The following is a 24548-nucleotide window of genomic DNA, read 5'->3' as shown; positions in this document are numbered from 1 at the left end:
GAAAGACATATTCAATCTGAAATCTCTCTCTCTCTCTCTCTCTCTCTCTCTCTCTCTCTCTCACACACACACACACACACACACACACACACGAAACAGTGTTGTTGCTGACTCATGCTGGGGCCGTGTTTCCACTGCAATTGCTATAGAAACAGTTGTCAGGTAAGAGATGCCCAGAAATTCTCGGGGGGAGGGGGAAGGAGAGAGAGACATGGATTATACAACAGAGGTTCTCTGAAAATCCACTTCTCTGGCTGAGAGAGGCCCCTGTGAACAATAAACACCTGCTGCCATGTTTGCAGCATTGACTGGTAGAAATTGGGAAGGCTCCCGAACTCCATCTGCTGTGTGTTCAACAGGAGCAGCTGCTGGGTGTAGCCGAGGCCCTCCACCTTCCTGAGGAATGTGCTTGCTGTTTTTGTCCATATTACATCTTCATTGTACAGCAGCCTCTGCGCTGCCTGCAGCTGGAAAGTGGTGGTCCGGCTGTGTACGTCGATCAGGCCCTGTCCCCCTTCTTGTACTGGTGAATAGAGCACTGGTGCCCTAGTTCAGTGTTGGCCGGACCAGAAAAAGTTCACCAGTCTCCTCTGAATTGCACATATGAGGTCCACAGGTGGTTCCAGGACGCCAAGTTTGTGCCATAAGATGGAGGCAGCCAGGTTGTTTGTCACCAAGGCCTTCCCCCTGTAGGACAACTGAGACAATATCCAATTCCATTTCGACAGCTTGGCAACCACCTTCTCCAGCATGCCCTCCCAATTCATTTCTTAAAATCATCTGTCCCTAAAAACACGCCTTGGAACTTCATCCCATCCTTTCCCCATTGTAAGCCCCCTGGTATTCGTGGTGGTCCAGTGTTCTCCCACCTACCTATGAGGAATCCCTCTCTCTTTCCCCAGCTGACTTTGGCTGAGGATGCTCCCTCATATATAGCCAAGCTGGCCTTAAGTCTTGATATGTCTTCCTGCTTCATAATAAAAACTGTAACATCACCTGCATGTGCAGACAAAATACATTTTTCCTCCTGTGGGGTCACCTGGAATACTAAAACCACTGAGTTCTCTCTTCAGCCTGCTGAAGAGTGGTTCAATAGCGAGACTATACAGCTGTCCAGAGAGTGGACAGCCCTGTCTGATGCCCCTCTGTACTGGAACCAGACAGCTCAGTCCACCTCCCACCTTCACCATGACCAAAGCATCAGCATACAGGAGCTTAATCCAAGAGATAAAAGTTTCTCCAAACCCAAATCTTTTAAGAACATTAAAAAGGTAGTCATGTCCTACCCAGTCAAAAGCTTTTTCCTGATCTAATGACAAAAGACCCACGTTATATTTTTGCAGGATTTCGATGTCTATAATGTCTCTAATTAAAAACAAATTGTCCATGATAGATCTGTCAGGCACACAGTATGAGTGATCCTTATGAACCAGAGTGCTTAAAAAAAACTTTGTCTATTTGCCAGACACTTTGCTAAAATCTTAGTCCAGGCAGAGAAGGGAAATGGGCCACCAGTTCTTGAGTAAACCCAAGTCTCCATTCTTCAGCAGCAGTGACAGAACAGCATGCCGGCTGCTGCTGGGCAGCAACCCCCTCCTGACACAGTCCTTCATCGCGTTGTGATAGTCCTCCCCCAGCACTCCCCAGAAGTGCTTGTAGAACTCAGCTGGCAGTCCATCTATTCCAGCTGCGCGTCCTGCTGATTGCTGCTGAATGGCTTGTGTAGGTTCTCTGAAGGTGATGTTGGTGTCCAGGGTCTCCCTCTGCCTTGGGCTGAGTTCTGGTAGTCCCTGAAGGAGTTGAGCTGTGCTCTCTTCATCATAGTCACCAGCTGCGTAGAGCTCAGAGTAGAAGGACACTGCCAACTTCCTCATTTCAGCTGGGTCTGTTGTCAGGGACCCATCAGGTCAACAAAGAGGAAGCGTTTGTTTCTCTTGTGCCGCCTTCTGCTCAGGTTTGAAAAAGAAAGCACCGGGGGTGTCCATGTCTGTCACTGCAGCCGTTCTGGCCCCTTCACTTGTTCCCAAAGAAATACGCCCAAGTCTTGCCTCTTCTCCCGCAATGCCCTGCTCACCTCTGGAGTGTTTTGATGTTCTAAGTTGCTTTCAAAGTGTAAAATCTCCTTCTCCAGCCTCTGAATAGTCACTTTTATGTTCACAGTGGAACATGCAGTATAGTTCTGGCAAAAAAACAAAACAAAAAATATTTATCTGAGTTTTCCCCACCTCCCACCATTGACTCAGATTCTCAAATACATTTTTTTCTGTTTCCAGCGATTCCAAAATAAAATAAACTTTTCACAAAACACTGTATCAAGTAACAGTTTTACATTAAAATGCCAATAATAATGTGGGCGTGGTAGTTTAATCACGCTCATATCAACAGTTGTCATGTGATGATAAGTAAAACCATTGGGGAATATAAAAGCATTAATTATTCTATTATTATATGAACTGCTCTCATATATTCTGTCTCATCTAGCAGCAAAAAAAAAAAACATCATCAGACACCTTTACCCATGTGTACTGTCTTGATTTTACATTCCTGCTTCTCCATACATCTACTAAATTAGCCTTTTTTATGAGGCTGTAAGCAGCTGACCAGACTGGGGATGTGGCTCCTCCCCATTTCTGTCTCAAATAAAATCAGTAGTGCAGTTCCAGTTCCCCCCATTACCATAAAACAATCTTTACTGCACTTGTTTTCTATCTTCTGAAAAACACTTAAGCACTATGGGCCGCTATTAGGTGCATAAACATTTCTAAAAACAAACAAGGTGCCCCGAATTTCGGCCTCAATAACTAAAACCCTCCCCTTTACAAGCTCTGTTACTGAAGGAACTGTGACATCGGTTTTTTTGCAAAGAGAATCGCTACTCCTGCACTAGTGTTCGATCCATGACTTAAAAAGTGTTTCTCTTCCCACTAAACACCCCCCCCCCCCCCCACCTCATTAGTGCTATCGGAGTACATCTCTTGCAAGAATGCGATATCAACTTTTTTAATCCGTAAATATTCTGGAAGTGAGAAAAGAGCAGAATAAGAACTAACAGAGGAAGTCAGAGGATGGGCTTCACCACGTGACCTTTTCACTTTTTCTCCGAGTAACAAGGGTCTTGCCCCTCCACAATTTTGCTAACATTTTTTTTCAATCTGAATCACTTTCTTTTACACAGCACATCATAGCTGACCATCCGCTGTAACATGACCACTGACACGATGAACTTATCATCATCTGAAAAGTAGTCACTCACCTCCACACTTTTCCTGAATGTCTCATCTAAAAACATATTAATTTCCTCTAAAGAGTAAAGCTATTCATCCATTATCTGTGAGCCCAAATCAGGCATGCTAGAGACATCGGACAGAGCATCCTCATTCCCCGTTACCTCATCACCCATGTCTTCTGCCGGTAACTCACCAGTATCCAGTAAAGCGATGTCTGTCTGTAATGGGTAAGTCAGTCGCAGCCTCTGGAGTGGTGGCCTGTACCCTGGTATCTCCCCCCCAAATCAGTGCCTACCCCATCACTCACCTCTGTAGGGTTCTGCTCTGCTGACTGTACCTCAATTAGTGTGTCAGTTTCTGTTTCATTTTCAGTTGCTGTGTTTCCCACTGAATTGTTACTGTCGCTGTTTTCTTGTCCCACTGATCTTTCCGCAGCCAGGACGCTCGAGTCAGAAATCTCCGTTTGTCTTTCCACTACTTCAGGTCCCTTTTGGACCCCAGCTGAACCATTGCTGGTCCCTTCGCCCTCATTGGCCTGAGCTTTATGAGGGCATGCAAACTTTTTATGGCCAATATCGCCACATTCAAAACACCGCATGCTCCCCGTAGTCGCATACAACATACAGTATACGACTTATTTTAATGCAGGACACGAAAAGAAACTTCCAATGTCGGTGACTCGAGGAACATAAACACCTGCCACCGAAAAGACAGCACATGTTTCAGTGCCTCGTTCTTGCAGCCCAGTGGAATCATCTTTATTGCACTAGTGAATTTCCCAAACTTTGAGAGCTCGTGCTCGATGTCACTGTTCGGGATAAAAGGGGGAACATTGGAGATGGTGACTTTAATTGTTAGTGAGACTAATGGTATAATAGCCACAAACACTCCATTTATTCACATCCCAGTCTCAACAAGATGATTCACAAGGCATTCCTCCTTCAGAAATATCACTACTGCCTTACTCATTCTTGACTCCGAAGCGATGTTGTCATACCTGACCTGCTTACCGACTGCAAGCAGCACATCCTCCACGCTCGATCACGCTTCAGGGACACATTGAACTCCATGACGGAGTGAAAGGGAAGGCCCACACCCATCCGGGTGAGACGCCATTCCTACACCCCGCCATGTCACCACTTTCCTCCTAACAAACTAAATCAACAATTGGCACCAATTTCTCAGCAACTTTCAACTGAAAATTATTTTAATGCTTAAACCAAGAAATAAAGTATGAAAAAGAAAGGGATAAACCCCCTAACAATCGCCCTCTCACCATGAACACTCGCACGCACTCACACTCCCAAACTCCCAGCATGCAACACACAGAGAGAGAGAGAGAATTAGCTGATAATTCTGATAACAAGGTCGTAACTCCTTAGCTGACAGTTAGCGGATAATTTGATTAGCCATGTCCCAATTAAATGTTCAGTTTCTTTTCCTGTTTGTCTCTCCTTTCTGTCTGTCTGTTTGCTGTGCAGAATGACTCTTGGGGTGTGCAGTACTCATATGCTCTCTTTAAGGCGATGAGTCACATGCTGTGTATCGGCTACGGCGCTCAGGCTCCAGAAGGAATGACTGATGTTTGGCTAACAATGCTTAGCATGATCGTGGGAGCAACATGTTACGCCATGTTCATCGGTCATGCCACTGCTCTCATCCAGTCCCTGGACTCCTCACGGAGACAGTACCAGGAGAAGGTATGGATGGAGGGACAAGTGAAGGATTGGCTGAATGGATAAAAGAACAGACAGACAAACAATGAAATGGTTGGATGGTGTAATGGATATGTAGATGGATGGAAAAATACATGGTTGGATATACGGATGCATGCATGGGCAGATGGTGACTGGTCATGAAAAAATGGGTTAATGAATAAAAGAATAGATAAATGGCTGAAGAGTTGATTTTTTTTAGATGGATGGACAAATGGCTGCATTAACTGATGGGAAATGGGTCGTGGTATAGATGGATGTATGAAAGGATGATACTTGGAGAAATAAATGGTGAATGGCTGGAGATGGACAGATAGATGATTTGTCATTCATAAACAGGATAATAGTGAGGTAGATGGATAAATGAAGCTGATGAATAGAAAATTGGGTCGATGGTTGAAGGGAAAGACAAATTTATGTTCATTCCAGGTATCCAGGTTGGACAGACATGCTTTTTGGGAGGGATTTGATTTTGGTTTTATTCTTTTATCTCATTTTATTTGTGTTTTATTTCATTGTCGTTTGGTGATGCTGAGATGATGTACAGCACTTTGGCCAATACTCGTCTTTTAAATGTGTTATATAAAGGTGACTTGACATGTACAGCTGAATGGATCGAGGGGATGGATGGAGGGATTGATGGAGGAATGGACAGAGGAGTTGATGGAGGGATGGGTGTGGGGGGTAGAGAATTAATTTTTGGTTCTCAGTTACAGAGAGGAAGGTTCCTGAATATTGATGTGATGATTGATATTAATGTTGATTGAACGACTTATTCCTGAATGTTTCATAATGACCCACTGATTTACATTTGATCTGAATCACTGGTGTGTGTGTGTGTGTGTGTGTGTGTGTGTGTGTGTGTGTGTGTGTGTGTGTGTGTGTGTTACAGTATAAGCAGGTGGAGCAGTACATGTCCTTCCACAAACTTCCAGCTGATGTGAGACAGAAGATCCATGAGTATTATGAACATCGCTATCAGGGCAAAATGTTTGATGAGGAGAACATACTGGGGGAACTGAGTGACCCTCTAAAGGAGGTCAGTGTCTCTCTCTCTCATACACACACATACACACAGAGCGCTTTCACTTTTTTGAAAACGAGTTGTGCTTTTCTCTGGAGTTTTTTTCTCCTATTTTTAATGAAGAGCGTGGTCTTTAAATTTGAAAGCAGTATTTATTCATTTCACGTTCAGATTTTCCAATGTTCTCCCTGAAAACTTGGCCCCTCTCTCCAATAGCCCCTGCTCGGGTGCAGGTTTGCTCTGTTCCTGCTCAGAGCTGTTTGTTGCCCTCAGATAGACTGTTCCTTGCTCAGATATCCTGTGCTTCAGTTTGAGTCCAGCTCCTTGCACTCACACTTCTCTTGTGCACTCACCAATCTTCTGCTACAGATTTCTCCACTCTCACCACGGATCACTCAAATCAAGGACCTCAAGTATTACTGTTAATTTCTTCAGATATCATTCGGTCCAGATGGCTGACGATACTTTGCATCTTGTTTTGCAGTCTCTGTGACATCTCAGCAGGTTCTGTAGGAAACAGTGTTCATATAATTAAGCATAATTAACACTTGAAAGTCATGTTTATTGTCATGGATGTATTCCTGTGTTGTAAATATGGCTTTTCAAATAACATTTGAAGAAAGTAGTCGCGCAATCACAATAAAATTCTTCCCTGAGGTCCTTAATTGGAGTGATCCATGCTGATGGAGTGATGCGTGGCTGAACCTGATTAAACAGTAACTTGCCCGTAAGTAAAGCTAGTCCACTCAAGAGATAGTGACAACTTGATTTGTTTCATTGGTCAAACCTTGCATTCTATTGGGTGGAGAATTTTGATAGGCTGTTCTTGTTGTTCTTCCAGCTGTTCCTGTTAGGGTTCGCCACAACAGATCATCATGATCTCAATATTTTGATTTGGTGTAGGTTTTACACCGGATGCCCTTCCTGACGCAACCATCCCTGATCGATCCGGGCTTGGGACTGGTACTCAGTGTGCACTGGCTTGTGCAACCCCAGTAACTGGGTATTTTATCTAATCTGCATGTATTTGAATTTTGATAGGGTCGCTTCACAAAAATCCAAGAGAGTGCATGATTCTGAATGTGAAATGAATAAATACTGCTCTCAAATTTAAAGTCCACGCTCTTGATTAAAGATAAGAAAAGAAACACCTACATACTTTCCCTTTCTAAACAGGAAATTGTGAGCTTTAACTGCCGCAGTTTGGTGGCTAACATGCCACTATTTGCTAACGCGGATCCAAACTTCGTGACTGCGGTCCTCACTAAGCTGCGCTTTGAGGTATTTCAGCCTGGAGACTTCATCATTCGTGAGGGGACTGTTGGCCGAAAGATGTACTTTATTCAGCATGGCCGAGTGAGCGTCCTCACCAGGGGAAACAAGGAGACCAAACTCAGTGATGGATCATATTTTGGAGGTGAACACATTTGTTTCCCAGAATATAATAATTACAGAATAATTAGGAGATAACTAACTGTGATTTAAAGTGTGTTAGTGTTAGAGTTTAAATAAATGTCTTGAATTACATATAACATACCTCATAATAGGCATGATGAATGGATGGATAGATAAAATAGTGGTTGAATGGATAGATGAAGTCTGGATTGATGGTCCAAAGGCTTTAATTGAGGTATTTCACCTGACGTCACAGGGTCACGTGACGCCCCGGTGTCCGCCATTTTGAAGGTCAAGCTAGCTAATGTCAACAACATAGTAGCTAGTATGTTACTGTAGCAATGTTTACGTTCAGTCATTTGGATGACTGTTAAAACCTTTCAGTCTCAAGTTTTTCCTTTACTGGATTTACTAGTTTACTGTAATTATGATCCGGCAGCTATTTATACCGGATCCAGTGTAAATAGCTGCTGGAGTGCGCTCCGGCTTGCTCCCCCTCAAATTAAGCAGCGCGCTCCGGCTTGCTCCCGGAGTGCTCCGGCCGAGGTTCCGGAGCGCGCTCCGGCTTGCTCCCCCTCAAATTAAGCAGCGCGCTCCGGCTTGCTCCCGGAGTGCTCCGGCCGAGGTTCCGGAGCGCGCTCCGGCTTGCTCCCCCTCAAATTAAGCAGCGCGCTCCGGCTTGCTCCCGCGCTGCTTAATTTGAGGGGGAGCAAGCTGGAGCACGCTCCGGCAACTATTTATACTGGATCCGGTGTAAATAGCTGCCGGATCATAATTACAGTAAACTAGTAAATCCAGTAAAGGAAAAACTTGAGACTGAAAGGTTTTAACAGTCATCCAGATGACTGAACGTAAACATTGCTACAGTAACATACTAGCTACTATGTTGTTGACATTAGCTAGTGCTAACAGCTAGCTGCTAGTACACTGCTACAACACAGACACCGACCCTAATAATACAGTTCTTGGTCATTGCCTGGTAACAGCAAATTTATAACGGGCCATGTCTCAACAGACTAAGAAGTTATTTCAATGACATTTAATAACATTTTGTTTATCCTGAGGACCGAAAGTAAATGAAAATGTGAACAAACCTTAGCTGTAATAAGATGGCGACCACCGGCTCCAGGGACGACCCGCTGATGTAGGCATGTTACCCAGCCTGACACAAAATATTTGTAGGTATCCAAACTCTTATACGCTTTCAGATCAATACCTGTGTATGGCGATGGGTTTTTAACGACTTAGGTATACAGATCATGTGGGCCGAAGTCAGGTAAAGACGAGGACTTCCTGTACTTCCGTACGTCAGTGAACAATCCTGGTGGAAGCAGGTAAACGTCGTTCTCTAAGCCTGCTAACTTCAATTTTTGCAAATCCCTCTCCCTCTGCTCGCCCTGTAAATGCCCTACGTCGCTGGATAGTGAAGGTGTTTTCTGCATCTCGCTCCTTTTTCTTTTATGCTTTTCGTTTGTCGCCTTCCTCGCATTCAAACTGATTCGAGCCGTGACGTCCAAAATGGCAGCCTAACGATGCATCACATGACTTGGTCACGTGGGTGAACAACCTCAATAGATGGAAAACTAATTTAACAAAAGGAGAGATCGAAAAATTGTACAGTTGAATATGCGGATAATTGTCTGGATGGACACACAAATGGATGGGTGTAGAGATGGATGTATGAGTGGATCTGGTGAAATGGATAGTTTATGACTGTGTGTGTGTGTGTGTGTGTGTGTGTGTGTGTGTGTGTGTGTGTGTGTGTGTGTGTGCGTGTGTCCCCGTTATAGAGATCTGTCTCTTGACCCGTGGCAGGAGGACAGCCAGTGTGAGAGCTGATACGTACTGTCGTCTTTACTCTCTGAGTGTGGACAGTTTTAACGAGGTTCTAGAAGAACATCCAATGATGAGACGAGCATTTGAAACAGTCGCAGCTGACCGACTAAACCGCATTGGTAACTTAAATCAATCCCTCAGTCTTGCTTTTATTTTACTTTATTTAATATTCAAACACGATGAGAACATTAGCTATTTCATCATTGTGCATTTTATCATTTATTTATATTAGTTTACTTCCACCTCATGTCTGTACTTCATAATTGTTAATGTCATACTTGTTTATTTAATTTTAGAACATACAATACCCTCAACTCAGATTTTGATTAAAGTCAGACAGAATCTAAAGTCAGACAGTGCCAGTCAAAAGTTTTGACACACCTACCCATTCATAGGTCTTTCTGTATTTTGTCTATTTTTTACATTGTAGAACAATACTGAAGTCATCAAAACTATGAAATAACATCTGGAACATACATCCCCAAATCAGAAGAAGTTGGGGCGGTGTGGAAAATGCAAATAAAAAAACAAAGCAGTGATTTCTAAATGGACTTTGACTTGTATTTTGTTGCAGACAGAATGAACCCAAGATATTTCATGTTTTGTTGGTCGACTTCATTTCGTTAGTTAATATCCATCCATTCCTGTGTTTCAGTCCTGCAACGCATTCCAAAAAAAGTTGGGGCAGGGCAATTTAGGGCGAGTAATGAGGTAAAACAATGAAATAATGATGTGATTTTGAAACCAGTGATGTCAACAGGTGACTATATTCATGATTTGGTACAAAATCAGTCTCCAGGAAAGGTCGAGCGTTTGAGGAGTAAAGATGGGCTGAGGATCTCCAGTTTATCAACAAATGCATGAGAAAATGATTGAAATGTTTAAAAACAATGTTCCTCAAAGAAAGATAGGAAGGGATTTGGATATTTCACCCTCTACAGTGAATAATATTAAACCGTTTCAGGAATCTGGAGGAATTTCGGTATGTAATGGGCTCAATCCTAATCTGAACCCCCTTGATCTCTGATCCCTCAGACAACACTGCATCAAGAATCGTCATTCATCTACAGCTGATAGAACCACATGGGCTCGGGATTACTTTGGAAAACCTTGATCAAGCTACAATACGGTGTGACATCCACAAACACCAGTTAAAACTTTACTGTGTAAAAAGAAAGCTTTATGTTAACTGTGTCCAGAAGCGCCGTCGACTTCTCTGGGCTCGGAGGCGTCTGGGATGGACCATCACACAGTAGGAACATGGATTGTGGTCAGACGAATCAGTATTCAAGGTTTTTTTGGAAGAAATGGACATGGTGTGTGCTGTAGATGAAAAGGACGATCCAGACTGTTAGCAGGAACAAGTCCCAGAGCCAGGGTGTGTCATGGTATGGGGTTGGGTCAGTGCCCTTGGCAAAGGTAACTTACACGTCTGTAATGGAGCATTAATGCAGAAAAGTACACTGAGATTTTGGAGCAACATCTGCTGCCTTCAAGACGACATCTTTTCCAGGGAGATTTCAACAAGACAGTGCAAACCCACGTTCTGCACACATTACAAAGGCGTGGCTGTGGAAGAAGACGGCGTGTCCCCTCCGTCCTCAATAGAGAATGGGTGGAGAATTTAGAAATGGAAAATATGACAGTGACGACCCCGTACTGTGACACACCTTAAGACCTGTTTACAGGAAGAACGGGACAAAAATAACACCTGAAACACTTCATCACTTGGAGTCTTCAGTCCATAAACATCTTTAAAAAAACCCGATATCTTTTTTGGGCTTTTTTTCACCTTTATTGGACAGTGTAGAGACAGGAAATGAGCAGGAGGCGGGGAGGGATCGGGAAATGACCTCGGGTCGGAATCGAACTCGGGTCCCCGGATTTATGGTATGGCGCCTTATCCACCTGAGCTGCGATGCTCCCCATAAACATCTTTTAAGTGTTGGGAGAAGGAACAGGAACATTGAAATGTGTTGAAACAATCAAAATTTAAATATGTTTACTTTGGGGGAAAAAACCCAACAAAATAATGAGTAAATCATAAAATACATGCTGTTGTATTGTTTTGGGCACAATACATGTCAAAGATTATTTATAAATCATTGATTTCAGTTTTGGCAGCATGGTGATGTAGTGGTTAGCACTGTCACCTCACAGCAAGAAGGTCCTGGGTTTGAGCCCAGTGGCTGACGGGGGCCTTTCTGTGTGGAGTTTGCATGTTCTCCCCGTGTCTGTGTGGGTTTCCTCTGGGTGCTCTGGTTTCCCCCACAGTCCAAAGACATGCAGGTTAGGATAATTGGTGGCTCTAAATTGACTGTAGGTGGGAATGGTTGTCTGTCTCTAAGTGTCAGCCCTGCGATGGCCTGGCGACTTGTCTAGGGTGTACCCCGCCTCTCAAACCATATTCAGCTGGGATAGGCTCCAGCTTGTCCTGGGTATGATGTAAAACTGCATCTGATGGCAAGGCTTCCAAGCAGGGATGCTTGTGGCTGTGGGGAATGTGGAGTGGCCCCTTAGTTGCCATCACTCCCAGGTCTGCCCTGACCCAGGGCAGTAATGCCTGTTTAGGGTGCCAGCTATGGCTTAAATAGCAGGGGAGGATGGACTCTTCAGCTTAGTCCAGCAACGATCCTAGGAGGAGGAAACTCTGAAATCAAGTCCCAGCAACTGCAAGCTACTGTGAGGGCAGTCCTCTGAAGAAGGATACTGGCCAGCTGCTGCGCCTCCACCTAGCAGATACCTGTTTGGACTTCTGAACCTGTACCCACTGCTGAGTGTCAGGAAGAGAGGTTGACCCTGGGATTGCACACCCCATTCCCACTTTAATCCATCACTGTGCAGGTAGTTCTCCCTGCCATTTCATTCTCATCCTTTATCCATCATTTTAAGTCCTGCGGGCAAGGGACAAGTGGCAATGGAGGCAGGGAGAGGATGCTCCTGGGAGTTTCCAGTCACGATTCCACATGCAAGGTGGTTCGAGTGTAATGGTAGCTCAGGGGACGACCTGGAACAACGTTCCTGTTTGTATCCTGCCAGGACGACAAGGCAGCCCGATTTAGGGACAGCACTGCCTTCTCCCGCTGGAGAGGGGGGTATAAAAGAGCCCCTAAACAATGCTTGTTCCACTCCAACTTGGCCGTTGACCACAACGGTCTGGTCATCCAACCCCGCGGTAGAAGATAAGATAGCCTTTTATTATCTCACAAGGGGAAATTTGCATTGTTACAGCAGCAAAATAAATAAGGAGAAAAAGACAAGGCAGTGAAGGAGTCATGCAAAAGTACTAAGTATACAAAAAAGGGTGTGCGTATGTGTACATATACAACCCCGATTCCAAAAAAAGTTGAGACAAAGTGCAAATTGTAAATAAAAATGGAATGCAATGATGTGGAAGTTTCAAAATTCCATATTTTATTCAGAATAGAACATAGATGACATATCAAATGTTTAAACTGAGAAAATGTATCATTTAAAGAGAAAAATTAGGTGATTTTAAATTTCATGACAACAACACATCTCAAAAAAGTTGGGACAAGGCCATGTTTCCCACTGTGAGACATCCCCTTTTCTCTTTACAACAGTCTGTAAACGTCTGGGGACTGAGGAGACAAGTTGCTCAAGTTTAGGGATCGGAATGTTAACCCAATCTTGTCAAATGTAGGATTCTAGTTTCTTTTCTAGTCGCATCGACTATTGCAATAGTCTGCTCTACGGACTGCCGGCCAAGCAGCTGGACAAGTTACAGCGGGTACAGAACACTGCCACGTGCATAATATTTCGCCTGCCTAAGTTCTGTCACATTACCCCTGTGCTTGTTCGGCTGCATTGGTTGCCCATCAAGTACCGAATCAATTTTAAGATCTGTTTAATCACATTCAAGGTTTTATATGGCCTGTCACCTAGTTATCTCTCCGACTTAATCTCGGTGAAGAAAACTAGATATCATTTAAGGTATTTCGAAGCGCCAGTTTTAAACAGACCGCGGACAGCTAGGAAGACGCTAGGTGACAGGTCATATGCAGCGGCAGCCCCCACACTGTGGAATGCACTTCCACAAGTAATCCGCCAGTCCCAGAATATAGACGATTTTAAGCGCCTTTTGAAGACTCATCTTTTCAGGGAAGCCTATAATTTATAACTCTATAGAACTTTATTATTATTTTTGTTTTATTTTATAGTCAATCTATCTTAATTATAAATATATAAATAAGATTTTTATTATATACGTTGCAATTTTAGTATTTTTTGTTTTATCATATAATTTTGGAAATTTTAGCTTGTAAAGCGCAATAGATCATTTGTATGTTATTTTGCGCTATAGAAATAGATTAAATTACAAATTAATTCTAGTTGCTCAACTGTCTTAGGCCTTTTTTGTCGTATCTTCCGTTTTATGATGCGCCAAATGTTTTCTATGGGTGAAAGATCTGGACTGCAGCCTGGCCAGTTCAGTACCCGGACCCTTCTTCTACGCAGCCATGATGCTGTAATTGATGCAGTATGTGGTTTGGCATTGTCATGTTGGAAAATGCAAGGTCTTCCCTGAAAGAGACGTCGTCTGGATGGGAGCATATGTTGCTCTAGAACCTGGATATACCTTTCAGCATTGATGGTGTCTTTCCAGATGTGTAAGCTGCCCATGCCACACACACTAATGCAACCCCATACCATCAGAGATGCAGGCTTCTGAACTGAGCGCTGTTAACAATTTGGGTCGTCCTTCTCCTCTTTAGTCCGAATGACACGGCGTCCTTGATTTCCATAAAGAACTTCAAATTTTGATTCGTGTGACCACAGAACAGTTTTCCACTTTGCCACAGTCCATTTTAAATGAGCCTTGGCCCAGAGAAGACGTCTGCGCTTCTGGATCATGTTTAGATACGGCTTCCTCTTTGAAATATAGAGCTTTAGCTGGCAATGGCGGATGGCACAGTGAATTGTGTTCACAGATAATGTTCTCTGGAAATATTCCTGAGCCCATTTTGTGATTTCCAATACAGAAGCATACCTGTATGTGATGCAGTGCCGTCTAAGGGCCCGAAGATCACGGGCACCCAGTATGGTTTTCCAGCCTTGACCCTTACGCACAGAGATTCTTCCAGATTCTCTGAATCTTTTGATGATATTATGCACTGTAGATGATGATATGTTCAAACTCTTTGCAATTTTACACTGTCGAACTCCTTTCTGATATTGCTCCACTATTTGTCAGCGCAGAATTAGGGGGATTGGTGATCCTCTTCCCATCTTTACTTCTGAGAGCCGCTGCCACTCCAAGATGCTCTTTTTATACCCAGTCATGTTAATGACCGGGGCGGCACGGGGCGACACTGTGATTAGCAGCACCGGAGCACCCCAGGACACGGTACTGGCCCCTCTTCTCTTCACCCTGTACACCGCGGACTTCTGCTACAACTCAGAGCTGTGTCACATTCAGAAGTTTGCTAATGACACAGCCATCGTTGGGTGTATCAGTGACAACAGAGAGGAGGAGTATAGGAGCCTGGTGAGGGACTTTGCTGTGTGGTGCAACAGGAACCATCTGCAGCTCAACACCTCGAAGACCAAGGAGCTGGTCATTGACTTTGGGAGGTCCAGACCAAGGTCACGACCAGTTCTGATCGAGGGAGTCGAGGTGGAGGCTGTGGATTCCTACAAGTACCTCGGGCTGTGGCTGGACAGCAAGCTGGACTGGACTTGCAACACCAAACACTTATACAGGAAGGGACAGAGCAGGCTATACTTCCTTAGGAGGCTGCAGTCCTTTAACATCTGCAGGAAACTCCTGTGGATGTTCTACCAGTCTGTGGTCGCCAGTGTCCTGTTTTACACCGTGGTGTGCTGGGGGGGCAGCACATCCAAGAAGGACACATCCAGGCTGGACAAACTGATCAGGCGGGCCGGCTCTGTGGTCGGCATGAAGCTGGACTCTCTGGTGACTGTGGCAGAGAAGAGATCTATGGACAAACTGTTGAACATCATGGACGATGCCAGTCACCCTCTGCACACCGTCATCAGCAACCAGAGGAGCCTGTTCAGTGACAGAATGCTCCTTCCAAAGTGCAGGACGAACAGACTTAAAAACTCCTTTGTCCCTCATGCCGTCAGACTGTACAACTCCTCTCTGGGGGGGAGGAGGGGTAACAGGAGGACAGAGGATGGAAAGGAGCAGTAGCCTAGCCTAACAATAAGCAATACCGGACAATGTGCAATATAAAGTGCAATATCTCTCCCCCTGCTGCCCCTGCTGAAGCCCCCCTCCCCCTTCCTCTCTTCCCCCCTCCCCCTTCCTCTCTTCCCCCCCTCCCCCTTCCTCTCTTCCCCCCCTCCCCCTTCCTCTCTTCCCCCCCTCCCCCTTCCTCTCTTCCCCCCTCCCCCTTCCTCTCTTCCCCATATCTTATTCTTTTTATATTTGTATATGTAAATACTTAATTTATTTTAATTTCTCTAGATGTTTTCTCTATTTCTTTTCTCTGTTTATCTGTAATGATGCTGCTAGAATCTTAATTTCCCTGAGGGGACCCGCCCAAAGGGATCAATAAAGTTTTATCTAATCTACTCTCCTTTCGGGCACCTTTTGACTGGTACTGTATATTTAAGTCAGACTTGTCCTAAAGTCAGACATGCATTAAAGTCCCTTAGTTTATCATGGGGATGCAGGTAATATATTTTTACGTCTCCTCAGTGATAAAGCTCTTGCACCCAGACAGCAATTAAATGACCACAGGAGGGGTGATATACTAATGTTCTATTCATAACATCTCATCCAAGCAGTCAAAGAGGCACAGGAATAGAGAAAAGATGCTGGCAATAAAACAAAATATATGAGAAGCATCCATTTTTTATTTTGCAACTCAGGAAGTGTTTAATATGTGGGGGCTGGTCACTGATAAGTGCGCTCTGAGACTGAATATGGCAAGTAGCATCAGTCAAACATCTTTATTTCCAATGCAAGGGGATATCTGCAAAGAAAATCACATACATGTGAATCGGGATGGGACAGAAATTATCAGTTGACCAGAGGTGGGTAGAGTAAGCAAAAACTGAACTCAAGTCAAAGTATTGTTATTATAATAATAATAATAATTTCCATTTGTGTATACCAGGTAAGAAGAACTCCATCCTCTTGCGAAAGACATCTCAGGGAGGCTCTGTGGCAAGCAGCACTCTGGGCCGTGGGGGCGGGCCTGGGACTGGGGGCGGAGCCAGCAGTGGCCGTGCAGGTGCTGGATCCTGCGACAGCATTTTAGTGCAGCAGATTGTCAAACATGACAGCATGCCAACCATGCAGGATGTTGCTACTGGTAACTGGATTGGGGGTGCAGGAGGGACTGTGGCTGGGGGAGTATCCTCACACCCACGGCCAGTAATCTGGGCTCCATTAGTCCATGCCCCCTTACACACTGCAGCAGCTGCCTCGAATGTTGCCATTACTCTTCTCCAGCAGCAGCAGCAGCAGCAACAACAGCAGGGCATGTTTCTTCCCTCCCCCCACTCAGTTTGCCCCACCCCTCTACCTATTTGCCCTTCTCCTGTTCCTATTTGCCCCTCCTCATCATCTTGCCCCCTCTCATCCCCACGTGCCCCTATTCTACCACCCCGCCAGTCCCTCAGTGCTATTGTAATGCCCCGTGGTGGCCACACTTCCAATACCTCAACTCCTTCTCCTTCTACAGCAGGCCCACCAATTACCGGTGGAGCAGTAGTCACCAAAACACCTTGCACTCCCATGTCATCAGTTCCTGCTCCCAGCAGGACTCTACGCAACAACCTCCGCCTTCAAACAGAACCGTATGTTATGTTTGGGGGAGGGGCTAATATGTTACCTCTCCAGAAAGCCATGCCCCCTTCCTCTGGAGCCAAACAGGTTCTAATGCGTCATGTTGGAGGTGGGAGCACTCAAGGCCTTCCCTCACTGGGCCGTCTGACCCAGGAGGCACGTCTACTCTCTGCCTCTCAGCCCACTCTTCTCCATCGTGGTTGGCCACACCCCCCTCTCCACAGAAAAGCTTCTGGGGGCAACTTACTCCCTGCTCCTTTTGTGATGCCACAGCCTCAGTTTGCATGGGGAGGCAGTGCTGGAGTGCTTAGCTCTCACAATTCACAGGTGCAGAAAATACCTGCACAGACATCTTTGCCCCTCCCCTCTCCACTTACACATACACAATCAGCCATACAGTCCACGCCCCCTCCCACTGGCTCCTCCCCTCCAAAAACACATGCTTTTTACTTCTCAGCCTCTGCTCACGCCTCTCCAGCTCCAGGTCCAGCTTCTTCTGCCCCACTGATGCCCCAAACTCAGCATCCCAAACTCATCCCTACACAGTCCTCCCCTTCTCCTACTTTCTCCACCTCAGATACACCCATTTATTCTAACACCACCCCCATGGTACCACCCCAAACTCAGACTAGTAAGCCCTCACCCACTTCCCCATCTCAGCCTCAGAGTCCTCGTTCAAAACTTTCTCAGACTCCTCCTCCACCTTCTCCATTATCCTTTACTCCATCTGCAACTCCATCACACACTCGTACTCCAACCCCCATTCACACACCTGCTCCAACACCTACACATACTCAAGCTCTGCTCCCAATCCCAGTTGCCACCCAAACCAGAACAATCACACCAGCTCAGACTCCAACAAGCTCAATGACCCAGGCCCAAACCATAACTTCTATTTCTCCTCCTTCTCAAATGGGAACCTCTGTGCAGATGCCAAACGTACTTTCTCCAGCCCGCTCTCTACCCACCCAAAGCCCAATTCAAACCCAGACGCAAATCCAAACTGCAACCATGGCCCAAGCTCAAACCCAGATTACACCTCAATCTCCACCATCTGTTCCAGCTCCGTCCCAAACTTCAGCCGCTCTGCAAATTCAAAGCAAGGGCATACCACCAACTCCAACCAACACCATGCAACTGTCAGTTCAAGAAAATGCAGCCAGGTCTTCAATCACTCAAAGACCAACCCAAATGCTCATGGAAAACCAAACTGCAACTCCTACCATGACTCAAACTCGGAGTTCCCTTCAAACTCCATCTTCAGCACAAACTCAGAGTTCCACTAAAACTCTTGCCACATCCAAAGCTCAGAGTTCTACTAAAATTCCAACCACAGCTCATACTCAGAGCTCTACTGAAACTACAGCCCAAACCCGAGAAACGAGCCTAATTCCAAACCAAACTCTAAGACAAACTCCATCTTCATCCCTTCTGTCCCTATCACAGAAAGGTTCCTCAACACTTCAAATCCCAAAAGCATCCCAAACTCCAGCACCAGTTCCACCCACTCAGCCTCCATCCACCCTCCACATGCCACAGCATTCTTTCACCCTCTGCCCTTCCTCACCACAGTCTCTTGCAGCTTCTTCAAACCCAACTTCAGTCTCACCAGAACTTGCTAAATCCACCACAGCTCCAGATTCAGAGACCTCAAACACTGCATCCTTCACGTCCTCCAAGTCGGGGAAATCAGACGCAGCCACACTGCCATCTCAGAGAGAGTCTGATGCACGAAGTCACAAGCTTCCTGCTAACATGTAAAGAATCATAGGTCATCACAGCAGGTGATAGTTTAGAGGTCATAATATGTTAGTGATTGTAAGCAGCAGGTGAGGGAGCGGAGCTGGGAAAAGCACATGGCATCTCTTTTGCTGTTCATTAAGTGCACACGATACTCAAAAATCTTATCAAGACAGTGAACAGTTAGTGGAGAAAGTAAATGTAATTTTGGAAATCGGTTGGTCAGCAGCTGTAGTGAGTCGGGGAACATCACTTACCAGGAGCAAAAAACTTATTCACTTTTATTCATTAAAAATTCAATTAAAGTGAAACGTTAATGACCTGAACAGCAGCCTACACTGGGCATGTAAAAAGGTAAAGAAGAGTGATGTCATCATTTTCCAGCTCTGCCTCCTCCACTCATCTTTTATTCACCAAAGTGTAATATAATATAAATAATAATGCAAATAATAATAAATATTAAATATAAATAGGAATATTTATGTACAAATTAGGAACAGTCCACTCATGGTGTCTCGTCTCAGGTGTTCAGTGTTAGTTTGAGACAGTGCAGCTCTATTGTTCTTGTACACACACACTCTCTCTCTACTGTGATTACTATGTGGTTTTGGTGTTCAGTGATGTAGTTACACACAGCCCTGTAAATAACAGCTTCTCTGTTAAGCCTAGGTCACAACCGGCCGTACGTGCTCCTACGGCCAGTCTACGTGCAAAAAACGCAAGAAACGCACGGAGGGCGCGCATGTGACGTGCTGATTTTCGAGCCGTAGACCGGCCGCAGAGGTTCTTTGTCATGTCAAACAAACTCTACGGGCGCTTACGTTTTTTTCTGGTTGTAAGACAAACTTATGGCCAACGTGCGTCTTTCTCCACGAACAAAAAAAACGCAGCGATTTGGGAAATGCCAAAAATCGCACGGCCCAAAAAATCGTACGTCCGGTTGTGACCTAGGCTTTAGTCTGTGAAACACTGAGGCCCTGTTCCAATCCTGGAACACTTTCTCTCATCCGCTTCCCTTGTTCAAGTGGTTAAGTTGTCTCGGCCATCTAAATGATTGTGACATGACTCTGGCGACTTGAGCGAACTGTGTAAATCAGTGATGAGCCTGAACACGAATAAAACATGACCTCTTTGTACTTCGTGCTCACACTGGACTTTACCAGTTGGGGGAAAAAGCAAGCTAGCTCACATGAGCTGGTCACTGACGGGACTTGCTCATCATCACACTTTGTGTAAGCCTCGTTTGAAATGAGGATCACATCAACATTGCAAATTACACAGGATGCTTTCTTCAAGTGTTTTATGTTTTTAATGGTGTTTAATGCTGTTTTTAAGTGGTGGTGTAGTGGTGAGCACTATCGCCTCACAGCAAAAAGGTTATGGGTTCGAACATCATGGCTGACGGGGGCCTTTATGTGTGGAGTTTGCATGTTCTCCCCGTATGTGCCTGGGTTTCCTCAGGGTGCTCCGGTTTCCCCCACAGTCCAAAGACATGCAGGTTTGGTAAAATACCCAGCCACTGGGGTTACACAAGTCAGTGCATGCTTAGCGCCAGTCCCAAGCCCAGATAGATTGGGGAGGGTTGCGTCAGGAAGGGCATCCAGTGTAAAAGCTACACCAAATCAAATATGCCGATCATAAATTGGGAAGGATGATCCACTGTGGTGACCTCTAACGGGAGCAGCCGAAAGAAGAAGAAGGCTGTTTATAAGTGTAAATTGAAGCAAGTAATCTCTTCATATTTTGAGTTTTTGATTGTATGTTCAGGTTACGTGCTGCCTTTGTGTGCAATTATCAGTAAATATTCATTTCGATGTTGAATAACTTGCACTGAGTTTTACAGCTTATGCTTTCATCATGGAGGAAAAGATGGTTTTGGTTCTTTACTGGCCAAAATCAGGCTCACACCAGGATCGATCAGGCTCATATCTCTGTTTATATACTTTTTAAAATGAGAAAAGACCAGCGTAGGTCAGACTAGCTAAATAGCTAACATAAACAGAGCGCTTGAACTCCTCCAAAGTCATGGTCCACACTAATTGTCCATTATTAGGATGCTCTCTATTTTCTGACAAAATAGTTCATGAACTGTGACAATCTTATTTCACAAGATGGTTAAACATGGTAGTTGTGTTTGCAGTGATACTAATTGTAAATTTTGTGCAAGTCTTTTCTTCATAATTTACCAACACTGAGAAACGCATTAATGTTCCAGATGATTCCATCTCATTTCCACATACACATTGTCTTTCCACTGTCTCTATAAAACACTTAAGTTTCGGTTACACGTTCTTGCGAGCGAATTCATTAGCCTTATTTACAGCAACAGCAGGGTCTCCTGTCTCAGCTTCCTAGCACCAGTGTTTCACATGTTTAACCATCTGGATGGTATCAGGTCAAAATAACTAACACTTAACATTAGGGGAAGTGGACATGGGCACAGTGGAAACAATATTGTAATGTTGGGTTAGTGTTCTGATTGTGCCATCACTAGCCATCTGTATGATCAACACACACACACACACACACACACACACACAGAGTGGTTAGATGTGTTTTTGCAATTAGCATTCTTGTTTTCTAAACCAGGCTGCCTATAGAGTGTGCACTTATGGACCAAATGGGTTTTATTTTCTCTCAGGGTGAGGGGATGTGGAGTGGTGGTGTTTGTGGTGGGGACTGGGGTATTGGGGTGTTGTGAGGTGATGTAAGTGATTTATGGTGCATAAGGTGATGTTAAAAAGAATAAAGACAGTTTAGAATCAGTGTGCTGCAAACCTCCCCCCTTCTCATCTATCTGACTGACCATGAGGCCATGACTTTATTGGATTGTTTATTTCATTCGAATTGTAAGTTGCGTATTTGTGTGCTGGTCTGTGAAAATGCTTTATGTTGATAATTCTAAAATTTTCTACTTTAGAAGAAGAAGAAGAAGAAGAAACCTTTATTTGTCGCATGCACACTTCAAGCACAGTGAAAACGACACATAGTTCTGAAAACGACACACTGAACTGAAATCTATTTCTCTATTTTTTTTGGTTGTTTGTAAACCAGAAGCAACATTCTAGCATTTTAAAGTGAAAAGGACAGAAAATCACATTTTAGCATTTCATTCCAATTCCACTGATAGATGTGACATCTACCTCGACATGTATAGCTGAACTAATGTCCTGAGGAAAAAAATTAAAAATTATAAATTTACAAGAGGAAATTAGTTTTCACTTTTACTGTCAGCATCATATCAGTCTGTCTCATCATCTGAGGTAAATGTCACTTGTGGTGTTTAAACACGAGCTTCAGGTTAAATTAAAAACCAACCAAACAAACAAAAAACCCCAAGTAAAATTATTTCCACATTATTTTTCTGAAAACTCAGTGTTGCTCAAAACACGTCAACTCCAGTGACATCCAACATGTTCTTCCACATTTGTGGCTCTTATTTTCACATTATTTATTGGAATTGGTATTTTTTGGACACCTTGAGCATTTATACTGTAGATGCTTGCCTGACACAATAAAAAAAATTGTGCATAGGAAGTTCCTTTACTTCATCGACATGTTTCCTGAGTCCTCGATTCATCTTCCATCGGTTTCTGGGTCATAGACTGAAGGACACTGGATCAAAGAGACAGAGAGACATGAGTCAGAGCGTAGCTAACTGTCCCTCTCGCCAAGTGCTCACAGCACCCTCTGTTGGAGCTGAGGTTCAATTGGCTATTAAAGTCATGTCAAGTCATTTTTTTTTCACTGAAGCTGCTTCTCTTTAATCACATCTCCTTATTTCCTTTCATTGCTTCTTTGCTCCAACGAAGTAGAGAAAGAATTCAAAGAATGGAACTGAGGACAAAGTGATTTACCAGATGAAAGATTCTCCTTCATTGAAGCGTTGCATTAAAATTACTGAGTTCAGAAATTAATTTTGAGGAACTTATACTTCAGACACAACATGTCCAAATATTGAGTTTAGTTTTACTCCATCAGTGAAAATGGTTCCGAAAAGCCACAGCTGAACAACAGTTAAATATTTTTCTACAATGAACAAGATCCTCCTCATTATCTCTCACTCCTCTCTCCTCTCACTCCTCTCTCCTCTCCCCTTCTCTCACTCCTCTCTCTCCTCTCCCCTTCTCTCACTCCTCTCTCCTCTCACTCCTCTGTCCTCTCCCCCTTCTCTCACTCCTCTCTCCTCTCGCCCTTTTCTCACTCCTCTCTCACTCTTCTCACCCTTTTCTCACTCCTCTCTCCTCTCACTCCTTTCTCCTCTCCCCCTTCTCTCACTTCTCTCATCCCTCACTCCTCTCTCTCACGCCTGTCTCCTCTCACTTCTCTCTCTCCCTCTCACTCCTCTCTCCCCCTCTTTTTCCTCTCTCACGCCTGTCTCCTCTTACTCCTCACTTCTCTCTCCCCCTCTCTATCCTCTCACTCCTATCATTTTGTGCGACATACTTCCTGGTTTCCGAGTTGTCGGGATCTGTTGAAGTCTGTCGGGATCTGTCGAAGTCTGTCAGGGTCTGTTGAAGTCTGTCAGGGTCTGTCTAAGTTTGTCAGCATCTCTCGAAGTCAGTCAGTGTCTACCGAAGTCTGTTGAAGTCTGTCAGGGTCTGTCGAGGTCTGTTGAAGTCTGTTAGGTTCTGTCCAGGTCTGTCGCAATCTGTCAGGGTCTGTCGAAGTCTCTCAGGGTCTGTAGAGTTCTGTCGAAGTCTGTCAGGGTCTGTTGAAGTCTGTCATGGTGTATCGACGTCTGTCATGGTCTGTTGAGGTCTGTCGAAGTCTGTCAGGGTCTGTTGAAGTCTGTCGAAGTCTGTCAGGGTCTGCTGATGTCTGTCAGCATCTGTAGAAGTCTTTCAGGGTCTGTCGAGGTCTGTCGAAGTCTGTGAGGGTCTGTCGAAGTCTGTCAGTGTCTGTCAGGGTTTGTCGAGGTCTGTCAAAGTCTGTCAGCATCTGTCAAGGTCTGGCAAAGTCTGTCAGGGTCTGTAAAGGTCTGTCGAAGTCTGTCAGGGTCTGCTGATGTCTGTCAGCATCTGTAGAAGTCTTTCAGGGTCTGTCGAGGTCTGTCGAAGTCTGTGAGGGTCTGTCGAAGTCTGTCAGTGTCTGTCAGAGTTTGTCGAGGTCTGTCGAAGTCTGTCAGCATATGTCGAGGTCTGTCGAAGTCTGTCAGCATCTGCCGAGGTCTGTCAAAGTCTGTCAGCATCTGTCAAGGTCTGTCAAAGTCTGTCAGCATCTGTCGAGGTCTGTCAGCATCTGTCGATGTCTGTCGAAGTCTGTCAGGGTCTGTCGAAGTCTGTCAGGGTCTGTCGAGGTCTGGCGAAGTCTGTCATGGTCTGTAAAGGTTTGTTGAAGTCTGTCAGGGTCTGGTGATGTCTGTCAGGGTCTGTCACAGTCTGTCAGGATCTTCTGAGGTCTTTTGAAGTCTGTCAGGGTATGTCGAGGTCTGTAGAAGTCTGTCAGGAACTGTAGAGGTCTGCCGAAGTCTGTCATGGTCTGTCAAAGTCTGTCAGGGTCTGTTGAGGTATGTCAAAGTCTGTCTGGGTCTGTTGAAGTCTGTCGGGGTCTGTCGAAGTCTGTCAGGGTCTGTAGAGGTCTGTCGAAGTCTGTCAGGTCTGTCGAAGTTTGTCAGCGTCTCTCTAAGTCAGTCAGGGTCTGCCGAAGTCTGTCGAAGTCTGTCAGGGTCTGCGGAATTCTGTCGAGGTCTGTCAGGGTCTGTTGAGGTCTCTCAGGGTCTATTAGGGTCTGTCAATGTCTGTCAGAGTCTGTCGCAGTCTGTCAAATTCTGTTGATCTCTGTCGAAGTCTGTCAGCCTCTGTCAGGGTCTGTTGAAGTCTGTCGAA

At 44.8% G+C, this 24548-nt stretch overlaps 1 protein-coding gene across 1 annotated transcript in view; it reads left to right on the top strand.

Moving 5' to 3' along the window:
* LOC132885809 (potassium/sodium hyperpolarization-activated cyclic nucleotide-gated channel 3) overlaps positions 1 to 18741 on the top strand; it is a 44338-nt gene extending 25597 nt beyond the window's left edge. Inside the window, exons 5-11 of the mRNA XM_060920327.1 lie at positions 4709 to 4927; positions 5835 to 5981; positions 7143 to 7383; positions 9152 to 9316; positions 16307 to 17856; positions 18013 to 18292; positions 18347 to 18741. Coding sequence (XP_060776310.1) covers positions 4709 to 4927; positions 5835 to 5981; positions 7143 to 7383; positions 9152 to 9316; positions 16307 to 17856; positions 18013 to 18292; positions 18347 to 18741 — 2997 coding nt within the window. The remainder of the gene's footprint in view (positions 1 to 4708; positions 4928 to 5834; positions 5982 to 7142; positions 7384 to 9151; positions 9317 to 16306; positions 17857 to 18012; positions 18293 to 18346) is intronic.
* The last annotated feature ends 5807 nt before the right edge of the window (positions 18742 to 24548 follow it).

This window comes from Neoarius graeffei, chromosome 5 (genome assembly GCF_027579695.1).
Source record: "Neoarius graeffei isolate fNeoGra1 chromosome 5, fNeoGra1.pri, whole genome shotgun sequence".
Taxonomy (NCBI): Eukaryota; Metazoa; Chordata; class Actinopteri; order Siluriformes; family Ariidae; genus Neoarius; species Neoarius graeffei.
Note: the sequence above shows the minus strand (reverse complement) of the source record. Positions and strands in the feature narration are given on the sequence as shown.